The sequence below is a fragment of the Stigmatopora nigra genome, unplaced genomic scaffold (assembly GCF_051989575.1).
Source record: "Stigmatopora nigra isolate UIUO_SnigA unplaced genomic scaffold, RoL_Snig_1.1 HiC_scaffold_29, whole genome shotgun sequence".
Lineage (NCBI taxonomy): Eukaryota > Metazoa > Chordata > Actinopteri > Syngnathiformes > Syngnathidae > Stigmatopora > Stigmatopora nigra.
The window spans coordinates 1287651-1309038 of record NW_027551608.1 but is presented as its reverse complement, the minus strand read 5'-3'; the positions used below and the strand labels follow the sequence as shown (position 1 = coordinate 1309038).

General features: G+C 42.0%; 1 protein-coding gene across 3 annotated transcripts in view; it reads left to right on the top strand.

Annotated features, from left to right (window-relative positions):
- The first annotated feature begins 621 nt into the window (after positions 1-621).
- p3h1 (prolyl 3-hydroxylase 1) overlaps positions 622-21388 on the top strand; it is a 63247-nt gene continuing 42480 nt past the window's right edge. Inside the window, exons 1-4 of one of the 3 annotated variants that reach the window (XM_077711739.1) lie at positions 624-1260; positions 12931-13083; positions 13203-13392; positions 17339-17473. In XM_077711739.1, coding sequence (XP_077567865.1) covers positions 799-1260; positions 12931-13083; positions 13203-13392; positions 17339-17473 — 940 coding nt within the window. In that variant the 5' untranslated portion in view covers positions 624-798. Of the gene's footprint in view, positions 1261-12930; positions 13084-13202; positions 13393-17338; positions 17474-21388 lie in introns of all 3 variants that reach the window. The other 2 variants (XM_077711740.1, XM_077711741.1) reach the window with 2 other exon arrangements.

The following is a 21388-nucleotide window of genomic DNA, read 5'->3' as shown; positions in this document are numbered from 1 at the left end:
AGAGAGAGAGAGAGACACAGAGAGAGACACAGAGAGAGACACAGAGAGAGACACAGAGAGAGAATTTATAATTTTAATTGTATTTTCCGTTTATCTATTAAATGAAACTCGTGGGGTTATGAGAACGAGGTCGAAAAGGAATAAACGCCAATAGTTTTCAATTGTCACGGTGGGAACATATTTCCAACGTCCCTTTGCAGCCTACTGCTTGGTGATGAGTATTTGCGGGGGTGATTGAATGTCCAATTCTTGGCCTTAAAAAGTCTCCCACTCCCACCAAGCATTTCAGAGAATTTCTCTGTGAGTGTGGTAAACTTAGTTGATGTTGCCGGTGATGATGTGGGCAGGGTATAATCAAATATTACGTAGGTTTACAAAACAATTAGGTGCCTAAAACACGGAGATAGTCTGGCACAGTCCTGGTTGCCCCCTGAAATAAACACCATTTCGGAAAATAGCGGCTACAATCTTACATATTTACGTGTATAAAATATTCATTAAAATGAATATAAATATGTTCATTAATGTGTGTTGTGCCTTATCAAATAAATCAATTTCTCAAACATCTCAAAAGTGACGTGGGATCTTCTGTGGAAACTGGGCCGAACCAAACCTAACCCCACCCCACCGCTTTACCAAAGGACCATTTCAAGGCTGATGTAGATTGAGATTGGTTGTGGTTCCCTTTTATTCTCTGAAGTACTATTTGTTTTTTTTTGTCACGTTTAATATGTTATAGTGGGTCTTGATCATTCTTCCTAAAAATTCGAATATTCATTCGCACGAGATTTTTTGAGAATGGTGCTGAGTTTAGCATTTACACTCGTTTGCATTGCATTCCCGTCACGCTCGTGGAGTTCTTACGTGAACAGTAATTTTATGTTGGAGCCTTATGATTTCCTTTTTGACACTGGAGTGGAAGCCTACTATAAGGGAGACTATCTCTCAGTAATCCTCAACATGGAGAAGGCTCTCCGGAATCGAGCAACAGTCCGCAGAGTAAAGACAAACTGCCGACTCAAATGCGCCAGCCAGAACACATTCCAAGACCCAGTGTCCCGCTTAGGGATCCTCATACCCGGGGCTGGTTCTGTAGCCGACCTGGCGTTCTTCTGGAATATTATGAAACGCGCCGACTGTGTGAACTCTTGCGAAACTACAAAACTTGGTTTACCAACTTTACATCAAATCAGTGAAGAGGTGGAGTTGGAGTTCGAAAAAAGGACCCCGTACAACTACCTACAAGTCGCATATTTCAAGGTAGGGTATTATTGTTTAAATTGCCAGCGACTGTAATCACGAGTTGACATTGTCAATTGGATTATACAGAAAGAAGGTGTGTTGTCCTTTGTAAGGGAAACAAAAATTAAAGATAGCCCTTCCCCCTAACAACAATGCCACGTCAACTTTTCAAAGAAATTGCAAATATTTTTATCGTTTTCTTAGTAGAAACGATGTTTGTAGCTCCCAATGATTTTAATCGAGGCTTTTGAATGTAAGACAGGCATTTCAGTAAGTACAGTCAAGGCTGCTACCCAAATAGATTGAATGTGTGCAGAGTAAGAGATTCCACACCGGCTGCAGCTGCAATTTAGTTGAGGTAGACAGTGCGGTCAAACGGAATTATTAATATACTAGTATAGACTAACTGAAATCCTTTTACCCAAACACACACATGCACTTTATGTTATGAGATTTTCTGGACGTGTCTTTATCATTTATTATTTGTAAAAAATGTAACATGCATTGTTGTGGACCCATGAAGAAAAAAATATTTAATTAGGGAAGGACTCATGAATATCCATGATAAATGCTAAACGCATGCATGTGGTGCCTACACATGTACGCAGGCAATTCTGGGACGTTAACGGATTATCTTTTTGATATTCAAATATTAATTCATATCCTTCACCGGTTTCAACATTCCCAACATAAGTACATTGCAGATTTTATATTAAGTATAAAAAAGTTCATAAAAATGACAATATTCACGCTGAAATCTTAACCGAAAGACGGGAGATGAAAAATGGCGGAAGTCAGGGCAATGCTTCATCTTTGGCGCTAAATAGGAAATTTCACCAACATATTCACTTTGAACTCTTACAGAGGCTTTCAGTGACGTACAGCGTAAGCTTGACCAATGGTATGGGCAGCCGTTTACAATTCAGCACCCCAAAGATGCAGAGGGGCTTAGAAGATGTTCTGTTTTCCAAAATGTCAGGTTACAAGTGATGCCTCCTGTGAAAGGCCTTGAAATATTAAATCATTGTCAAGAGAACCAGAAGCTGATGCTTAAAATCCCTAACTGGCTGGCTCCAGGTTGGAAGCGCAAAGTCCCAGTAGCCCTCAATTTTCTTACCAGAAATTCAAGATGTTGTGCCAGTGTTTCTAATGTCAAAGTATAGTGAACCCTCGCTACTTCGCGTTCCACTTATTGCTGCCTGCAGAGCTTCGCGGATTCTTTTCAGGAAAAAAAATACATTTTAAAGATATTAAATTAAAATTAGAAATTACAGCGTCCTACAGGGTGTGGAAACAATATATTCAATTAGAATTAGTAATTTCATCATTTTATAAATTCTAAAACACAAAAAATGCACGTATGCGCAAAGCATCATGGGGGATCACGGCCGCGTCACGGCCGCGTCACTTCCGCATCACGGCGTTTCACTTCCGCATCACGGGCATAAACGCAAGCTGATTGGCCAGCTGAATGCTCACTGAATATACTCGACTCCCCATTGGCCCATTCACCAAGGATGCCCATTCTCAGTCCACGCCTATCTCGTGCTATACAGTACGCTTGTCGCCAAGTTAAGCGTAAGTTTTGTGAAGCCCTTCGTGATGCCTCCCAAACACTCTCCATGCACTGGTTATTTGGATCCGTGATTGTAGGGCGAAGCAAATCAGCCTGGACGGAAACTTAATCCGAAGTAAGGCTAAATCTTTGTTTGATGCGATGGTGCATGCGAGTGGTGAGATGACCAAGTCGGCGAGTGAGTAGGAAGAGGAGCCTGCTGCCGACAACGATGCTGACGACGCTGACGAAGGTGGCCTTACTTTACATAATTTGCAGGACCTCTTTAATACAGCCAAAGACCTCCAAAGAAAGGCCAAAGAAATGGACGATAACATGGTGAGGGCAGTCGAGTTCAGCAATCGCATCGATGAGGTCATGGCTGTTTACAAGCGCATCCTCACCGACCAAAAAAAACAACGTTCCCAACTCCCCATAACAATGTTTTTTTATGCGCCAAAGAACTGCGGAAGATCCATCCTGACTACTAGTACGTATGATGTTTTTGAATTGCTGCTATGATGTTTTTGAATTGCTGCTATGATGTTTTTGAATTTCTGAGTTTTCTGAATAAAAGTTTACATTTATTACATTTGCAGTGATTTTTTGTATGCACTAACATAACACCTGCATTCTAATGTGGAATAAAACACCTGAATGAACAGCATATTAGCCTGGTGGTGTTTTTGGTCACGTGTTATACGTTTCTATAAGCATTTTTTTTTAATGGCGCCCGGCTACTTCGCGGTTTCACCCTTCTGCGGGGGTGTCCCGGTCCCCATTAACCGCAATAAGCGAGGGAACACTGTAGCTCGACCCCCCCCCCCCCCCCCCCCCATGGTTCATATTACTGCAATAGTTGTCACTTTCGAACAAGAAAAAAAATCTAAGTAGAATTTTGTTTTTTTATAATCACAAATGTACAATAATTTCCTTCTTTTATACGCAATTTTTTTATTCTCATAAGTGGACACAAGAAGGTTCAAACTTGATTCCAAGACAATAACACAAAGTGAAGACATAACATGGAACAATAACACAAATTAAACCACACTTGGACAGAACATTTTGACAAATACAGACCAGTGTTGCCCCCTGCTCCTAAGGCAGTCCACTTTTAAGACTATATGCAAATAAGCATGTGGGTGTAACTCAGGTCATGTCCTGTTACAAGGAGATGAGTTGAGAACAAAACGATGTGAACTCCCCTTGCTTATCACAATAGCCAGGAACAGAGCAACCATTCCGTCACCTTTGCCCCCACCCCCCCTCCTGCTTGGGTAACTGAATTAGTTATGTAAATATGTAAATTCCACAGATGTTGTCTCCAAACCAAAAGATAGCTAAGAACATATATATGGATACACATTATTTTAAAGCAATGAAAGAATACATGTGACTATAAGAAACATTTCTCTTCATAATATAAGCACAACCAGGAAACATGTCCATAACGCTATATGTAGTGTTCACCAAGTCTCTGGGTGCAATAATAACATGCACATTACGTAGTTAAGATTTATATCTTAACGATCGACCGCAAAACCTTCGATTAGCCTTAACTATTGTTATGTGCTGACATGAGAAATGGCCGCATTGTCTTGTGTCATGATGTCACAGCGCCATTTTGTTGTGACATCATCGTGTCATCGTCGTTGTGAAGTATGAATGTATTTTATGCTTATTATTATGTCTTTTGGTTTATATTGTGTAGTCACTAGAATAGAATTTTGCATGACCCAGTGGAAACTTCCATCATGACACCTTTTAGTTAAGGGGGTGTCATCTATCACGACACTCCCATTTCTTTGTCTACTTCTTCCCGCCTTAAGTTTGTACCTAGGTCACATGACCCTTTGTTAATAAAACGAGCTCAACTGTTGGAGGGAGGCAGGGATTCGAACTGGTCAGGCAAGGAGATGGACTCATCTCCAAGCGCCGGCTGCTCCCGACCCCTCCCTCAGCTGAAGTCTTTGAAAATCTCATCAAGCCGACTCTGCGTGTGCTTCCTCTGCTCCGATATTATTGAATGTATATGGTCTTAAACCTGACAGTCGTCAACTTGCGGTTTGGTGCATGCCGTGTCTTTATGAGCATATAAGACGTACCCTCGATTCAGTAATTTTTTATGTCCTACAAAGGCGGCCTATATGCGAGTAAAATCAAGCGGACAGGAACTATTTTCGCATTGAGTACAGTATTCAAAGTATTTACATTTTTTATATATATATTGTCAGGTTTAAGACCATATACATTCAATAATATCGGAGCAGAGGAAACACACTGCCAGTCGTGATGAGAATTTAAACCACTTCATATGAAGGAGGGAGCCAGAAAAGCCTGTGCAAGAAGATGTCCTATCTTCCCGAATGACCGATTGGAATTCCTGGCAACTCCCTACAAACAACCTGGTTTTATTAGCACAGGATCATGTGACAGAGACAAACTTAAGGCGGGAAAGTACACAAAGAAATGGGGGTGTCGTGATAGATAACACCCCCCCTAACTAAAAGAGGTCGTGACGGGAGTTACCACTAGGTCGTGCAAAATTCTATTCCAGTGACTACACTATATAAACCAAAAGACATAATAATGATAAGCATAAAATACATTCATACTTCACATTTCCCCCCTTTAGTAACTTTGAAAGAATTTTCATTTAACATCAATTTATATCCCTCCTACCAAGGTACTAGAATATAAACATCATCAACAGTTACTTGTCAAAGAGTATGGAAAACAATAAAGTCATTTGTGAAGGCACAGGTGAAAAACGTGAGGTAGTTTTAAGGTTATATAAGAAAACAATAAAATCATTTGTGAAGGCACAGGTGAAAAACGTGAGGTAGTTTTAAAGCTATATAAGAAAATCCCTCTGTGTCCCTCTTTATGAGCGAACATAGTTTTGAAGTTAAGACATGTACAATTACCCGGATGACCTGACATACCGTTACTCGTCGCACTTCAAAATGGTGGGAGAATCTTCATTACGGCATGTTACGCGGTGATACTGTATGTCGCTGCAAGCTACCAGCGTATGCTGGATAGTATTTCGAACCACAGTTTTCATACAAGGAATTATACACATTGAAAAAATACAGAAGAGTAACATAATTGCAAGTAATGGTGTTAAAAATTTAACCAGAATCGCAAACCACGACCCGGATATTAACCACGACCAAAGTGATGCACCTATGGCTGAGTGATCCTGGGCCATAGGGTTGGCCAAGGGTTTCATTTCCGCTATTGCATGAGTAATGTTACCTTCGTCACCGGTTTCATCTGGGATGAAAGTACAACAGTGTTCTCCGACTATGGTGCACACACCTCCATCCTTGGAATGCATCTTGAACCATCTGCACCATTGCACAGCGACCATTTCATGCTGTGGGCAAACGCAAATACACTGTATACCCACACATCCAATACCCATCACCTTGGGGATCAGTGCCCATTACATCAGGGAGAGTGTAATAGTCCCTGCAGGTGGCACCCATGGGTACTCCTGTGGCATTGAACCTGGCTTTGTTAGTGGTGTCTCGTCTGCACGGGGTAAGTATATCCCTACAGAATTTCATGGGGACTTCTACTGGTCTGGACTTACCCCAGAATGTCATATTACTAGCGAAACTCACAGCCTTAAAATCACGTGGGTATGGGACGTTGTTTAACATAACTAGATCTGTCCAATTATAGTTCAAAAGCCTTGTGAATTTTCTACCTGTTAAAGGTGGTACAGTGGCATCAACCTCGGGAACTACAGATCTAAATACACCTTCTAGATACCGTGATCTCAGTATGTGGGGATACCATAGAGGTGTTTAGGTGTTATAGGTATAGGGGTCGATTGGCTTGGGATACACTGGTGGGGTACCTGTGGAATAAGGCATACGACTACACACCTAACAACTTTCTTTCACACCAGTTAGTTTTTTTCTGAAATACCATGAAATTATACCACATATTTTCTTCAAAATGATTCTTTGGATTGTTCTTTTCATACCACTTCACGCTTTTTTGCGACAGTAGCATGGGACCATCTCGATTTCCTGCTCGAGTCTCAGTGGGCAGGGCATCCAGCCACGCCCAGGTTGCGGCTGATAGTAGAGTCGCTGTGATGAGGGTGGCGGCAGCTTTCATTTTGGCTTCTGCGCGGGAATGCAAAGTCTACGAAATGTCAAAGTTAAGCGAGGGGCGCTCGGGGCAGGTGAGTAGACGTCTGATGATGTTCAATGGACAAGGGTTTTGGTACCGTCCGGCTTGCAGTCTACTCACAGTCCCCTATGTTTCGAACCACCTTGACCTGAGATTGGTGAATCCACGTAGACCTCTCAGCAATCTTTGCATCAGTGGAGGTTGGTGAGTTGGGCCACGAATGGGTCTTCCCATCGTGGAGAGAACCAGGACTTCCTTTTTATGACTCGGATCAGCATCCAGTCACCTGGCCTCACCACCTCCTGCAAAGTAGACAAAATGGGATCACGGCAGCTTGCCTGTTCTTTGGACAAGTTTCTCCAAACATGTTACCATCCGTTCTGTGATTAGGTCTGCCTTGCCCTTAGCCTTTTGTCATGTTTCACCTTCCCATAGAGGATGTTGAAATGGTCTTCCATGAACATTTGTTTGCTCTACCAGTCCCACACTCTTTTGGACGTTGTCCTCGTTTGGGCCCGAAGTTACCTTGCACACCATGTCTGCAACAAATCCAACAGTTCCTACAAAAAATTTAAAAGTAGGTATTTAGACCTCTGGGACATGGAACACACGCTCTACCATGTCCATCATCCCCCCTGTTGAGACATGGTTTAATCCATGGCTCAATTTTGGAATATTTTTTTGGTAGGCCCGCTAGGCCTTTAGCTGTGTACAGATCTTCTGCAGACTGTTCTGTGTTCTTTCTGTATAGATGCATTTCTACCTTATGTGATGCAATGTTTTGCATATCAATAATACTGTTTTTGACTCAGTTTTTGTTGTTGTGAGTACTGTGCAGTAAGTGTTTGCGCTGCTGCTTTAGCTGCTGTCGTCTTTAGCGCATGCTCAACACCTGCATACGGCCACTTGGTTGGGCTTAATACTCAAATGGACAAAAATCACAACAATCTTACTTATTCCATCACTTTGCTTGTGAAAATCTGAATGCTTTATCAGTCAAAAGTAGATATACTAGCTGTTATTCTATAGCGATTGCTGCTTCCTTGTTAAGATCAATAACTATATTTGATTTTTCCTTTCTTGCAATTACACAAATTAACTAATCATGCTAAAAATAGGAAAAATACAAAAAGCGAACCAGGCTGTTTTCTCCTCAGGAAAACAGCTTTCCCGCTCTCTGCAACAGTTACATTCACATCAATTAATATCCAGAAACAAATGTAAACATTTATAATTCTGAAAAGAATTGAACCCACTAAACTGTAACCACACCTTGTCTATCAGGGTTAATATTTTATAGCATAATTGTCCTTTAGAGCCATTAAAACTCATTACTTATAAAAAAGCTTAGTAATCAAGTCCCAATTCAATTAACAATGTGTATTGCGATGCATATTAAACTCAGTTGTTTGAAATTCTAAAATATCCCAAACTAGTAGTCTCTTTTTTCAAATGTAACATTCCATTGTCTTTGGAGTTTGCCAATCATCTCCTATAAAACTTTCTTAATCAACATTTTCCAATAGTCAGGCATAAAATTAAAATTTAGTTACATATCTATCCATTGGAATCTCTCTTTTCTCTCTAATCGTTTACTTTAAAAATCTGTAAGAAGGTTTGATCTCAATTGAAACGCTTTCACTCTTTTATGGAGACAATAAAACCAATATAAAAAGTTTCTTATGGTTTATGGCATTGCTCCTCGAGCAATAATCTTTCCAATCAATATTGGATGCTTTCCATTACGTCTGATCGCGTCAATAAGCTTATCTTACCTGTCTCCTCAAACGTTTCAACTGAGAGAACCTCCTTACAGTGCAAAGATGGATCTGCATCCTCCTTTTCAGCTATTTTCATGTCTGCTGTTTGGTAAGCAACAGTTGTACGGACGTTCTCATTTTGGGTTGCTCGTGCGTCTTCTCCATGTTTCCTGTTGAAAAACACAGTCTTCTTCTGCCAAATCAAAATTAGTGCGTTTCTTTAAAGTTTTTCTTTTATACAAATAGCCAGATTAGAGTCATCCTTCAGCTCCAATCGTGTAGTGAATAATGGCGTTTGGTATGGTAACGAAATATGGAACATTTTGTCAATTCAGTCAATTAATCTGTTAACACAATTTGGATGCCATTATCCCTATACATCAATGGTACTTTGGAATTTCATATGATGCACTGTTTTTGTTTTTCTCAGTGCTTCAAAATTTCGCATTGCAGATTTGTTCCTCCAATTCAATGCATTATCATCAAAAAACTTCTTTGGATTAAACAATTTTCCTTGATTTTTCATCGCCATCCAGAAAGGCTTATTGGTGATTTTAGAAATTGATGTCAAATTTCCAATCCTTCGCTGCCATCCCTGAAAAGGGCTTATTGGCAGTTTCAGAAATTGATTCCAATTTGCTAAATCCTTTTCCACCTTGATATCTAATGGATCAATTATATCTTGGTGGATGGCCAATCAAAAACACAAAAAGACAAACAACCATTCACGCTCCTACTCATTCATACTCGGACATCAGTGGCCTGCAATTTTTGTCACTAGTGGAGAGCTTGGCAGCTAACCACCTTTTGTCGTCCTATCAGCTCTAATCGTTCTCAAAAGAACTAGGTTAATGGCATTTGGTTGCCATCAATTGTTTGATATTAATGCAATCTGATATTTTAATAGTCATTAATATGACTCACGCTAAAGCATATTTCATCAAGTGATGGAAAAACAATGAATCATGTTTTGTGCACTAAACATATATTCATCTTATTCCATCATATAGAAATCATGCTAATTTACCTAATGATTTGGATGAATGCCATTTCTGCATTGTTTTCTTCTCGTTTGATATCATTAATAATTTGGATGAATGCCATTTCTGTCTCCTCTGCCTCTAAATCCTTATCTCTCTCTGCTCTTACTTGGTGCGAGGTAACTTGAGATCTCTCTTGCCTGGCATTCCAGGAGCCCCCGCAACCCCCCCTTGTGTCCTTTGTTTGTAAAAAGGTGCCTGGTACGAGTCTGTACGAAGAGGGTGCATAGGTGGGGGCCACTGTCTCTTAGGAGGCCTGGAATCAATCAAAGATGTTATGCTGGTGAGTTTTGGGATGGGTTAGGAAAAAAGGCTTTTTTCACCCCATTTGGCCGCCATTTTTCCTTTGTCCTCGGCTCAGCCATTTTTTCTTCACGTGTGCTTTGCCCTTTTCAGGTGGAAGGTTTGTCTCAGTTCAAAATTATTAGACCATTCAGTTGGGTTCTTGATTGGGTCTCCCAGTCCTCTGCATGCTTCAGTGTAATCAGACTCGGTCCATGGACGGTGGACGAGAATGGTTCTACATTGATCTCCATTCACCTGAAAATGTGGATTTGCCACTTCAACCATGGGATATATCTGACCTGGTGGTGCCCATTGTGGTGGGTAGGAGTGGGGTTCTTGGAATGCCACCAGTGAAGGGTAGAGTTGTCCTTCTTCCCTTCTTTCTCTTTGTGCTCTTGTCTGCATCTGTGGGGAGACAATCGGACCCAAGTGATTTCGGTTCATACCTGTAGTGGCATTTGCATGCTCAGGGTCCTCTTTTCCAACTTCATCTTGGAGTAGTTTTCCATGCCATATGCTTTGTTCCTTGATAGGTGTGAAAGGAGCAGTAGGAACACTGGGTGTGAGAGGTGTGAAAGGAGCAGTAGGAACATTGGGTGTGAGAGGTGTGAAAGGAGCAGTAGGAACACTGGGTGTGAGAGGTGTGAAAGGAGCATTAGGAACACTGGGTGTGAGAGGTGTGAAAGGAGCAGTAGGAACACTGGGTGACCCCCCTCTTTTTGTCCGCACCAGGGGTGCTTGGAATGTTGGGTGAGGAGTGTCTGCATCTGTGTAGGGGGGCTGGTCGTAAAGTGGGCTTCTTGCTGTTGTTTCATCCACGGGCCTAACAACCACGGCGGCCATTGTATTTCTTTGTGTGGCCCTTTTGATTTTCTTCTCAGATCTTTGTTCTTCTCGTTTAGTAGCTTGTTCAATCCAAACTTTAATATCTTCTAGCTGATTACATATTTTGTCTTGCTTTTTTCCTTTGTTTACAGCTTTTTTTTTACTTCTAAATTCCATTGAATAGTTTGCAAAGGTTCCACTAACAATCCCCCCCCCCCCCAACCATGTGCATGGTTCTTCTTGGTTCATTCTTCTATATGGGCGCAATTGTCAGGAAAATGTCTCTGCATGAATTTCACATCAGCTGGATATTCTTTACTATTCCCAGAGCCCATTCTGAATCAAACAATGGGGGAAGGGGGGACGGGGAGCCGGGGGGAGGGAGAGGGGGAGCCGGGGGGGAGGGGGACGGGGAGCCGGGGGGGAGGGGGACGGGGAGCCGGGGGGGAGGGGGAGAGGCGGAGAGCCGGGAGAGAGGCGGAGAGGCGGAGAGGGGGAGATCCGGGAGAGAGGCGGAGAGGGGGAGATCCGGGAGAGAGGCGGAGAGGGGGAGAGCCGGGAGAGAGGCGGAGAGGCAGAGAGCCGGGAGAGAGGCGGAGAGGGGGAGAGCCGGGAGAGAGGCGGAGAGGGGGAGAGGCAGGCGAGAGGCGGAGAGGGGGAGAGCCGGGAGAGAGGCGGAGAGGCGGAGAGGGGGAGAGCTGGGAGAGAGGCGGAGAGGGGGAGAGCCGGGAGAGAGGCGGAGAGGGGGAGAGCCGGGAGAGAGGCGGAGAGGGGGAGAGCCGGGAGAGAGCCGGGAGAGAGGCGGAGAGGCGGAGAGGGGGAGAGCCGGGAGAGAGGGGGAGAGCCGGGAGAGAGGGGGAGAGCCGGGAGAGAGGCGGAGAGGGGGAGAGCCGGGAGAGAGGCGGAGAGGGGGAGAGCCGGGAGAGAGGCGGAGAGGGGGAGAGCCGGGAGAGAGGGGGAGAGCCGGGAGAGAGGCGGAGAGGGGGAGAGCTGGGAGAGAGGCGGATAGCCGGGAGAGAGGCGGAGAGGCGGAGAGCCGGGAGAGAGGCGGAGAGCCGGGAGAGAGGCGGAGAGGGGGAGAGGCGGAGAGGGGGAGAGCCGGGGGAGAGGGGGAGAGCCGGGGGAGAGGGGGAGAGCCGGGGGAGAGGCGGGAGAGAGGGGGAGAGCCGGGAGAGCCGGGAGAGAGGCGGAGAGGGGGAGAGAGGCAGAGAGAGAGAGGGGGAGAGAGAGAGAGATGTAGGTGTGTGTAGGTGTATGTATATATGTATGGTATATATGTATATATATAAATATTCACAGTCAGTCACCCACACACACATTAGGGGTTTCACTACATCGCAGATATTTAGGAAAGTAAAAACAATTTTTTATCTTCAGAAAAATGTGAATATTCACGCTGAAACTTGCAAGCGGAAGCCATTCCCGTCCTTCGCTTGTCTTTAGCTAGCAGGTATTATCTTAACTTTAGCGCTGGATCTTACATATGTGTAACAACACGTGTTTGGAACTCCTAGGTGAAATGGTAGAGATGCAAAGATCGGATCTAGAGATACAGAACCTGTGATCATACCTCCCACCGCATTTTAGTTGTACTAAATTCATTTTGTCTCCTTGTTCCATATGTTTTGACTGTTTGGTTTCCAAGAGACCATGGTGATTTTTTTTTAGGTTCTAGTTACCTGACATGTTTTGGCGTTGTATTCCCGCCTTTTTCAGAGTCTCACAACTACATCAGTAACACACTAACGAAGGCGGAAATTCCTTCGCCGAAAGATGTCGGGTGACTAAAACCTAAAAATAAAAACACCTGTCAAATTTAAACGAACCGGTCAAAACGCAACTTGATGTAAAGAAAGAATGTATTTCCGAATAGCTGTGTCCTGTTAGACTTGATGAGTGTAATATTTTTCAGGCCATATGGATGTGAACACTTTTTCCAGTCTGTATCTGGCATTGGTCCCTTTTATTAGCGAATGTGTGCGGACATTACAAAGAGTGATGTGATATAAAATGGATCAAGAAAGGAAGTTTGAGTACATCTCATCACTTTCTTTGTTTTATCTTTTAGATAAATAACGTGAACAAGGCAGTGGCGGCAGCCAACACATTTTTCCAAGGAAACAAAAATCATGTGGAAATGAGACAAAACCTGGACTACTATGGCACTATGTCAGGAGTTCAGGAAGATGACTTCAAGGATCTTGAGTCCAGGACACACATGGTTTGGATTAAAATATTGTCCACCTGAGTGGGAAACCATCAGTCGAAAATGTTGAACGTTGACGTTATTCCCCAGATTAATCTACCAAATTGTATTAATATCAGTGATGTTTTATTCAGGCAAATTTTTTGATGGCGAAGAGTTATTACAGCGACAACTCCTTCAGTCTGGCAGCCAAACTATTTGAGGTGGCTGTAGACTACTACTTCGCTGCTGATGAAGAGTGCAGAGTACTTTGTGAGGGAAGTTACAATTATGATGGCTACCGTTACATGGAATACAATGCTGACCTCTATCAGGCAATGACAGGTAAAGCGTCATACCATACGAAAATTGTAATATTGCTGTGTATGTTCTCATTTTACCCCTTGCATACTAGGACGCCAAATTCTAAACACTTATGTTTTCAAAAATTGTTCATTTAAGAAAACATTTTGTCTTAGCTGTGTTATTGGATTGAATAACTTTATTCATCCCGTATTCGGCAAATTACATTGGGGCAGTAGCAAGAGGGTGATTAGACGGAACAATAAAGCAAAAGCACCAAGTACAAAGCAAATCAAAGTAAATGGAATCATTAAGAATCACCAAATCTAATCATTAAGACATAAAAGCAGCAAAAACCACAAAACGAGCAAGAGTGTACGGAGCTTCCGCCGCCGGCAGCCACTTGAACAGCGCCATCTTGGTTAGCTAAAACGGAAACTTACTCAAAGCTTAGACAACAGTAGCACCTCAACTCCGTTCACGGCCTGGTAAGCGCCGGCAGCTCTTCCATCTTATCGGGGAGGGATCTCACTTTCCCCATAATAATTCAGTGGTACCTCAACATATGATAGTACAGTGTTCCCTCACTACTTCGCGGTTCAGACACCGCGGACTCAGAGCTTCGCGTTTTTTTGGGGGGGAAAAAAATACAAATATTACATTGAGACAACATATTTTACAGTTTTTTTGCTATAACATGAATTACACTCCCTCTACCTGTATTCTATATGGTGTACTGTATACAGGGGGGTAAAAAAAGAATATATATATATAAAATTAAATTAAATTCAAATTAAGCATTTTTGAAGGGGCATCCCTACTTTGCGAAAATTCACTTATCGCGGGTGGTCCCGGTCCCCATTACCCGCGATAACCGAGGGAAAACTGTAATCCGTTCCCGGGACTGAGATAGTATGTCGAGGTTTCCGTAACTCGACCGAACGTTTCCTATTGAAATGAATGTTCTAACCCTCTGAATCAAACGCCAAAAACAGAATATTGGATTGGAATTTTTTTAAAAAAATTCTAATTCGCCATATATCGACAAAGTAATGATTAACGAGTGGTTTAATAGTAATAAAATGTGTTTTATAGACGTAAAATTAGACGCATTTCAGAGGGCAGAGGCAGAGGGGTGGGGGGTGTTTGGGGGGACTTTATCCACTCCTAAACGAACAAACAAATATAAATTAACTTGGATAAATATATACAGACACTCAACGTTTAATGTAACTTCACACAAAACTGAATTCTAATTTTGTTGTAAACTTTTTATACCTTAGTTCTACGGGTTGACCCCATACGGACGTTTTGCCGGAGTCTTCAAAACGAACGCATCAAGAGTTGTTTGTTTTTGCCTCCCCTTCAAGATATTTTGATAATGATGCAAACAAATGTCATCACAATACGCTTTAGAATAAGCACGCCACATAACTTGTAGGTTTTCTTTCTGGATGCTGTGTCACCAGTAGTGGCTTAATATTACAATCATTGCTGGCATTGGCACACAAAGCTAGAATTAAGCGGCCCTTCATAGGTTTATGCCCCGGTAATGCCTTTTCTTCTGCCACGATGAAAGTCCGGATGTAACTTTCCTGGGTTATAATCGGGGCAAATGTCTTTATAAATTCCACCCCGGCTTGCGAATTGTAACTTCCCACTTCTCCGTGTCTTAATACCGAATGTATTCCAGATCTTATTGTTTAATTTTTTCACTCGCTTTAAAGGGTTTTGAAGGCGTTGAAGGCACTCCTTCCGTTCTTATCAAATCCTTGTAAATTCCACTGGCTTTTTCACATTTGGTTGGCTTGGTCACGCTATCTGCTGTTAACTGTATTTATTTTATCCACAATAAAAGAAGACACTCCATCTCGTCGTGAATGTCACCTCGCCGGAGGGAAATACTACTTAGTCCATTGGAAGGCCTTTTCTTAATTGCGTCCTTCTGTGATGGATTCCTCTCGCAGCAAAGTCGGTACCATGTACCCCAATCTCATATTTTTCAATTATTTCGCGTTTCATGTCGATTGTCAACGGTCGCATTTTCTTTACAAAACTATGCCGATCCATAGTAGTTGTTTAATCTGTATGTGAATGTGGAGGCACATGTACTTGCTGAAATATTTAGCCGACTGACGTCTGGCCGAAGGCCAACTCGCCAAAGGGGCATCTGGCCGAACGTAGAATTAGCCTTACGACTAATTGGCCGACCGACTATCTAGCCGAAGGAGATTTTGCTGATGCGGTCGCCCCGCCCACTTGTCGTGTGTGTACAAGTTTTTCAACCTCGCGGGCTGTATACAGCCCGTTACTTATAACAACATTCATTAAGAATCACAAGTTACAGATAACATTTTTTTAGAATAACAAGTTACAGATGAAAATAATTTAAAATAACAACTTCCAGATAACATTCATTTAGATTAACAAGTTACAGATAACATTCATTTAGAATAACAAGTTACAGATGACATTCATTTAGAATAACAAGTTACACATAACAACATTTATCACGAGACAATCGTAGGTTGAGGTACCACTGTAGATGAAATGGTTGGACTGAAGCATCGCCACTTCCCCACTTTTGTCCAGCTCTGGATTTCCAGCGGCATTGAAGTCTTGCTTTTCTGATGCATATTGTTCATAGCTAATCCCATCTGTATGACAACGGCGGAATGGGTGAATGGTTCCAAAAAAGAAGTTGCAGAAAGAATCCAGAAACAACAGAAACAAAGAAAGTTGTAAGAACATTAAAGTAAAAAGTATAAAGTACAAAGTAAAATACAAAATAATTTATTAAGAAATATTAAAATGAAATTAAAAAAAGCTATGAAGGCTATAAAACAAGAAAAACAATGAGTGGACAGAACTACTGACATCAACTGCCACCTGATGGCGCAATCTTGGGGGAAAAAGTGCCTTGGACATTTGGTTAAAGAGCGAGGTTGAGGGCGGATGTCAGTGCAGCCCGGGAGACCCAAATATTTTGTGAGGGTCTGCTGGGAATGCATGGCAGAGTCCTCTGTCAGGAGTTTCAATTCCCACTTCTGACAGAGCTTCTCTCATGTCCGGGAAGAGACGGGGGACATCGAGTCTGAGAGGACCATGTTCCGAACCTCTATTACTGAGGCGGCAGACCGGAGCTCCGGCCGCAACGCAGTGGGCGCCTGTCATGGCGGCAATCCCAGAACCCGATGGTGGCTACAAAAGGAGACCAATTAGGCCTCTTTGGCCCATGGGACTCCGGAGACAGCTGACGGGTACTGGGTGGCCAAGGGGCATGAGGCTCTGGTCAACTCCGAGGCAAAAACCCAGGCGTGGGATTAGTTCAGTGAGACTGGAGAACTACTTCCTTGTGGGTTCAAGGAAATTTTGGTCCACCATCCGACGTCTCAGGAAAGGAAACCAGGGCACCATCAACAGTGTATGGTGGGGATGGGGCACTGATGACCCTGACTCGGGATTTTGTGAATCTGTGGGCTGAATACTTTGAAGACCCCCTCAACTCCACGAACGCGCCTTACCTTGAGGAAGAAGAGCCGGGCGACTCTGGGCGGATTCTCTGATCCCTGGGTTTGAATTCATGGAGAGGGTTAGGGGGCGAGGGCGCGGGCGTGGGCGAGGGCGCAGGCGAGGGCGCGAGCGAGGGCGACGGTACTATTACATCATGTGAACTGGAGGTTTTTTGCTTTCATGAGTTTCAGTTTTTGCATCACACAAAATGTGTTTTGATATAACATGAAGTATAATTGGAAAGTTGTAATAATAAGACTTAAGTCAGATAATTCATCCCTGAGGTATAGACTACAGTTTTTGCCGATGTAAGGTCGGTATGAACACAAAATTGCATTTTGAAACAGGCGTAGCACATTGATGTGACAAAACGTGATTGGTCTGAATACAGAATAAACGTTGAATAAAAAATGTTTTTGTGACAATATTGGGGACCTTTCAATAAATACTATTTGTCATGTTGTATATGTATCAGATCATTTCATACAGGTACTGAATTGTAAGCAACGCTGTTCTGCTAAGCTGGCCCTGATTTCTGCTGGAAATGACAAGCCATTTGAGGATTTTCTGCCTTCACATTTTAACTACCTGCAGTTTTCCTACTACAACAGTGGGTATTTATTTTCTTTTATTTTGCTTACGCTTTTTATCACTCACCCTCTCATTTGACCAGGCTTTACATTTTATGCAACAAGGCAGTGATTACCTGAGTTTGGTTTTAAATCACAACCATTTACTCTCTAAGTTTGAAGCAGTCCAATCAGTAATAGTATCATCCTTTTGCTTTGCTGCAGAATATTTGTCATGACGCTTTGCAAATTACAGTTTCAACCGAATGCACATCCAATACAGATTGGGCAAATGCCACCGCAAATCTGCGTGAATACTATCAACGCCCCTGAATATTCCAGCTTCACTTTGCCATTTTCCACAAATGGAAGAAGCACCACCTAGCTAGCCATCAACGGACTACGGTTAGGAGCCCGTTCTAATATTTCTGACCAAGTAGCAAAAAAGATGGTCAGAAGAGTCATCTGTTCATAAAATATAAAATTCACGAGGCTGCCATTTCCTTTTAACTTCTAGAAGTATCAGAAAACAATTTTGGTTGTCTGCATAACCAGCCTAAATTGAGAAAACTTTATTTCAATCTGTATTCTGGAAATTTTAAAGGAAGTGTTTCTATTGACTCTCGCCAGTGACATGTTACATTTACTTTGTTACATTTACTTGTGTACTTTTTGGATAAAAATATACTCCTAGGAGTATTTTACTTTTATTTCAGTAGATTTGTAAATGGGAAATGCTACTTTTACTCTGCTAGTTTCTATTACACCACAGACATTACATTTTCTCTTTATTCTCTAATAGATTTAGTACTTGCGTGTGATGTCATACAGTGCTACCGCATCATTTATGATGAAAGAAAGAACACTGCAATCATCATTAAATAGCTTCTTTCGGCCAGTTTCTAGTAAATCTCTCCATTTCTCTAATGTATATATACAGTACTGTATGCAATTCTAAAGCTTGGATTACGCGTATTGTGATGATATTTATTTGCGTCATTTTCGAAACATTTCGAAGGGGAGGCAAGTTCCTAACAACGCTTGATGCGTTCGTTTTGAAGACTCAGGCAAAACGACCCGGTGGTGTCAACCCGTATAACTATCTAAGAAAAGTTGAGTGTCTATAGTTATCCAAGTTAATTTAAATGTGTTTGTTCGTTTAGGAGTGCGTTGTTGCCGTGGATAAAGTCCCCCCGAACAGCCCCCACCGCTGCCTCCGTGTGTGTCATTGTCTCTCCCCTCTGCCAAATGCCTCTAATTTTACATCTATTAAACGCATTTTATTACTATTAAACCACTCGTTATTACTTTGTCAATATATGGCGAATTAGAAGAGATAAAATCTATTTTCCAATCCAATATCCTGTTTTTGGTGTCTTTTCGGAGGGTGGGAACAAATTAATTTGTTTTCAATTCATTTCAATGGGAAACGTCCGCTTGAGTTATGATATGCTTGTCCTACGATCATAGTTTGGAACGGATTACGATCGTAAGTCTAGTTATTTGTTACTTTGTTAATAGATGGCAAATTAGAACAAACAATGTTTTTCCAATCCACTATCTTGTTTTTGTGTTTTTTTTCCAGAGGGTTGGAACAAATTAATTTGTTTAGTTCATTTCTTTGGGAAACGTTCGTTTGAGTTTCACATCTAGAAAACGCACCGTTTGATAGGGCGCAGTCTCATTGTGGATATATTTTCTCATTTTCGTCAATACATTGGGCGCTTCTTCATAAAGGCGCTAGCATGACACTAGGCAAGCGTATCTTATGCTAGACACTAGCATACCTATGTTATGTTAGCCGCTAGCATACCTATGTTATGCTAGCTACTAGCATGTTTATGTTATGCTAGCCACTAGCGTACCAATGTTATGCTAGCAGTTAGCATATCTATGTTAGGCTAGCCGGTAGCATATGTTATGCTATTCACCAGCGTATGTAATGCTAGCTGTTAGCGTGTTTTTTTTAAAGACAGCCGGAGGAAAACTAAGTTTGACAATGCTTTATTGAGGTAAAAGGTACACTGATATAACCAGTTCGTCAGTCAACATGCTAGGCTCCACTATCAGTCAGATCTCTGTATTCCAGCAACTTGTTCCAGCGCTATATAGGACGCACTAAAATGTTCTCTAAAATGGTCAATTGGTACATAACATACACTAGTGGCTAGCATAACATAGATATGCTAGCAGCTAGGAAAACATACGCTTGCCTAGTGTCATGCTAGCGCCTTTTCTGAGGAAGTGCCCAAGTACGTATTGACAAAAAACAGAAACTTTACCCGCAACTGAGACTGCGCTCTATTAAACAGTGCGTTTTATAGGTGTGAAAATAGGGTACAGTAATAACTTGACATACGAATGCCCCGGCATACAAGGAATTTGAGAGATGGGTAACATTGAGCAAATATTCACCTTGAGATACAAGACAAATTTTGAGTTACAAACAATTGAGACAGCAAGTTGCCCAGCCGTGAAAGCTGCTTATCATCTGTCTTTCACCACATCTCCCTCATGCAAAGATATCCACGAGCACTGGACGGTGCTCGGACGTTTGGTCGTCGGTCTTTTGCTCGCCGGTCAAATGGTGACAGAGTTAACTGTTGAAACCAGCTGTCAAACTTATATTCATGAGACACTTTAATATCTAAGAGAGAGAGAGTTTAATATCTAAGAGAGAGTTTAATATCTAAGTACTGTTGAAAATGTTGCACCCCGCGTCTTCATAATTTGTAACACGGAGAAATAATCACAACAGTGTTTAGTTGTTATCTTCAATCCAACCTTTACTGTAATGACTATGAATCTCCCGTGCCTCAAGCTATGTGCACTGAGACATCAATGAATGAATACGATTCAGACTTTAACATGCCACTCTTGCTATTTGAATCAAGGCATCAATAATCAAACACTGATAAACATCCAATCCAAAACTAGTTGTAATCCCCAACATGCAATCGTTAATAACTTAAACAGTTTAGCATGTGACAAAAACAGTAGATATTAAACTCTCATGAATATAAGTTTGGGAGCTGGTTTCAACTGTACTTTGATATTAAACAGTACTTCGATATTAAACAGTACTTTGATATTAAACAGTACTTTGATATTAAACAGTACTTCGATATTAAACAGTACTTCGATATTAAACAGTACTTCGATATTAAACAGTACTTCGATATTAAACAGTACTTCGATATTCAACAGAACTTCGATATTAAACAGTACTTCGATATTACACAGTACTTCGATATTACACAGTACTTCGATATTATACAGTACTTAGATATTAAACAGTACTTAGATATTATACAGTACTTAGATATTAAACTCTCCCTCCATTACACAGAGCACTGGCTCCCCTCAAGGCTGTGTTCTGAGTCCTCTTCTGTACTCCCGGTACACATAGACTGTACACCGACCCACCAGTCTAACTCCATCATCAAATTTGCTGAGGACACCACTGTGGTCGGACTTAGTTCAGGGGGGATGACTCTGTCTACAGAGAGGAGGTCAACAAACTGTCTTAGTGGTGTTTGGTGAACAATCTCACACTAAACACCACGAAAACTAAAGAAATAATATTGGACTTTCGCAAACGCAGGACAGATCTGGCCCTACTCCTCCAGTCCTTCAGATTTCTGGGTGTCCACATCACGGACAAACTCTCCTGCTATACCAACACCATGGCAGTGGTGAAGAAGGCTCATTTCCTGAGGGTATTCAGGTGGAATAACTTGGACACCAAGCTTCTGGTAACCTTCTATAGAGCCACTGTGGAGAGCATCCTGGCATATTGCATTACAGTGTGGTACGCTGGAACTTCGGCAACAAACTGAAAACATTCCAATTCTAGGGAAATTATCCCTTTTCTAAAATCAGTTGATCTATCTAAACCAGCCAGCTACTATTTGCCTAATTGTTTGAATGAGTCACATTTCTGCTTTCTTGCTTTC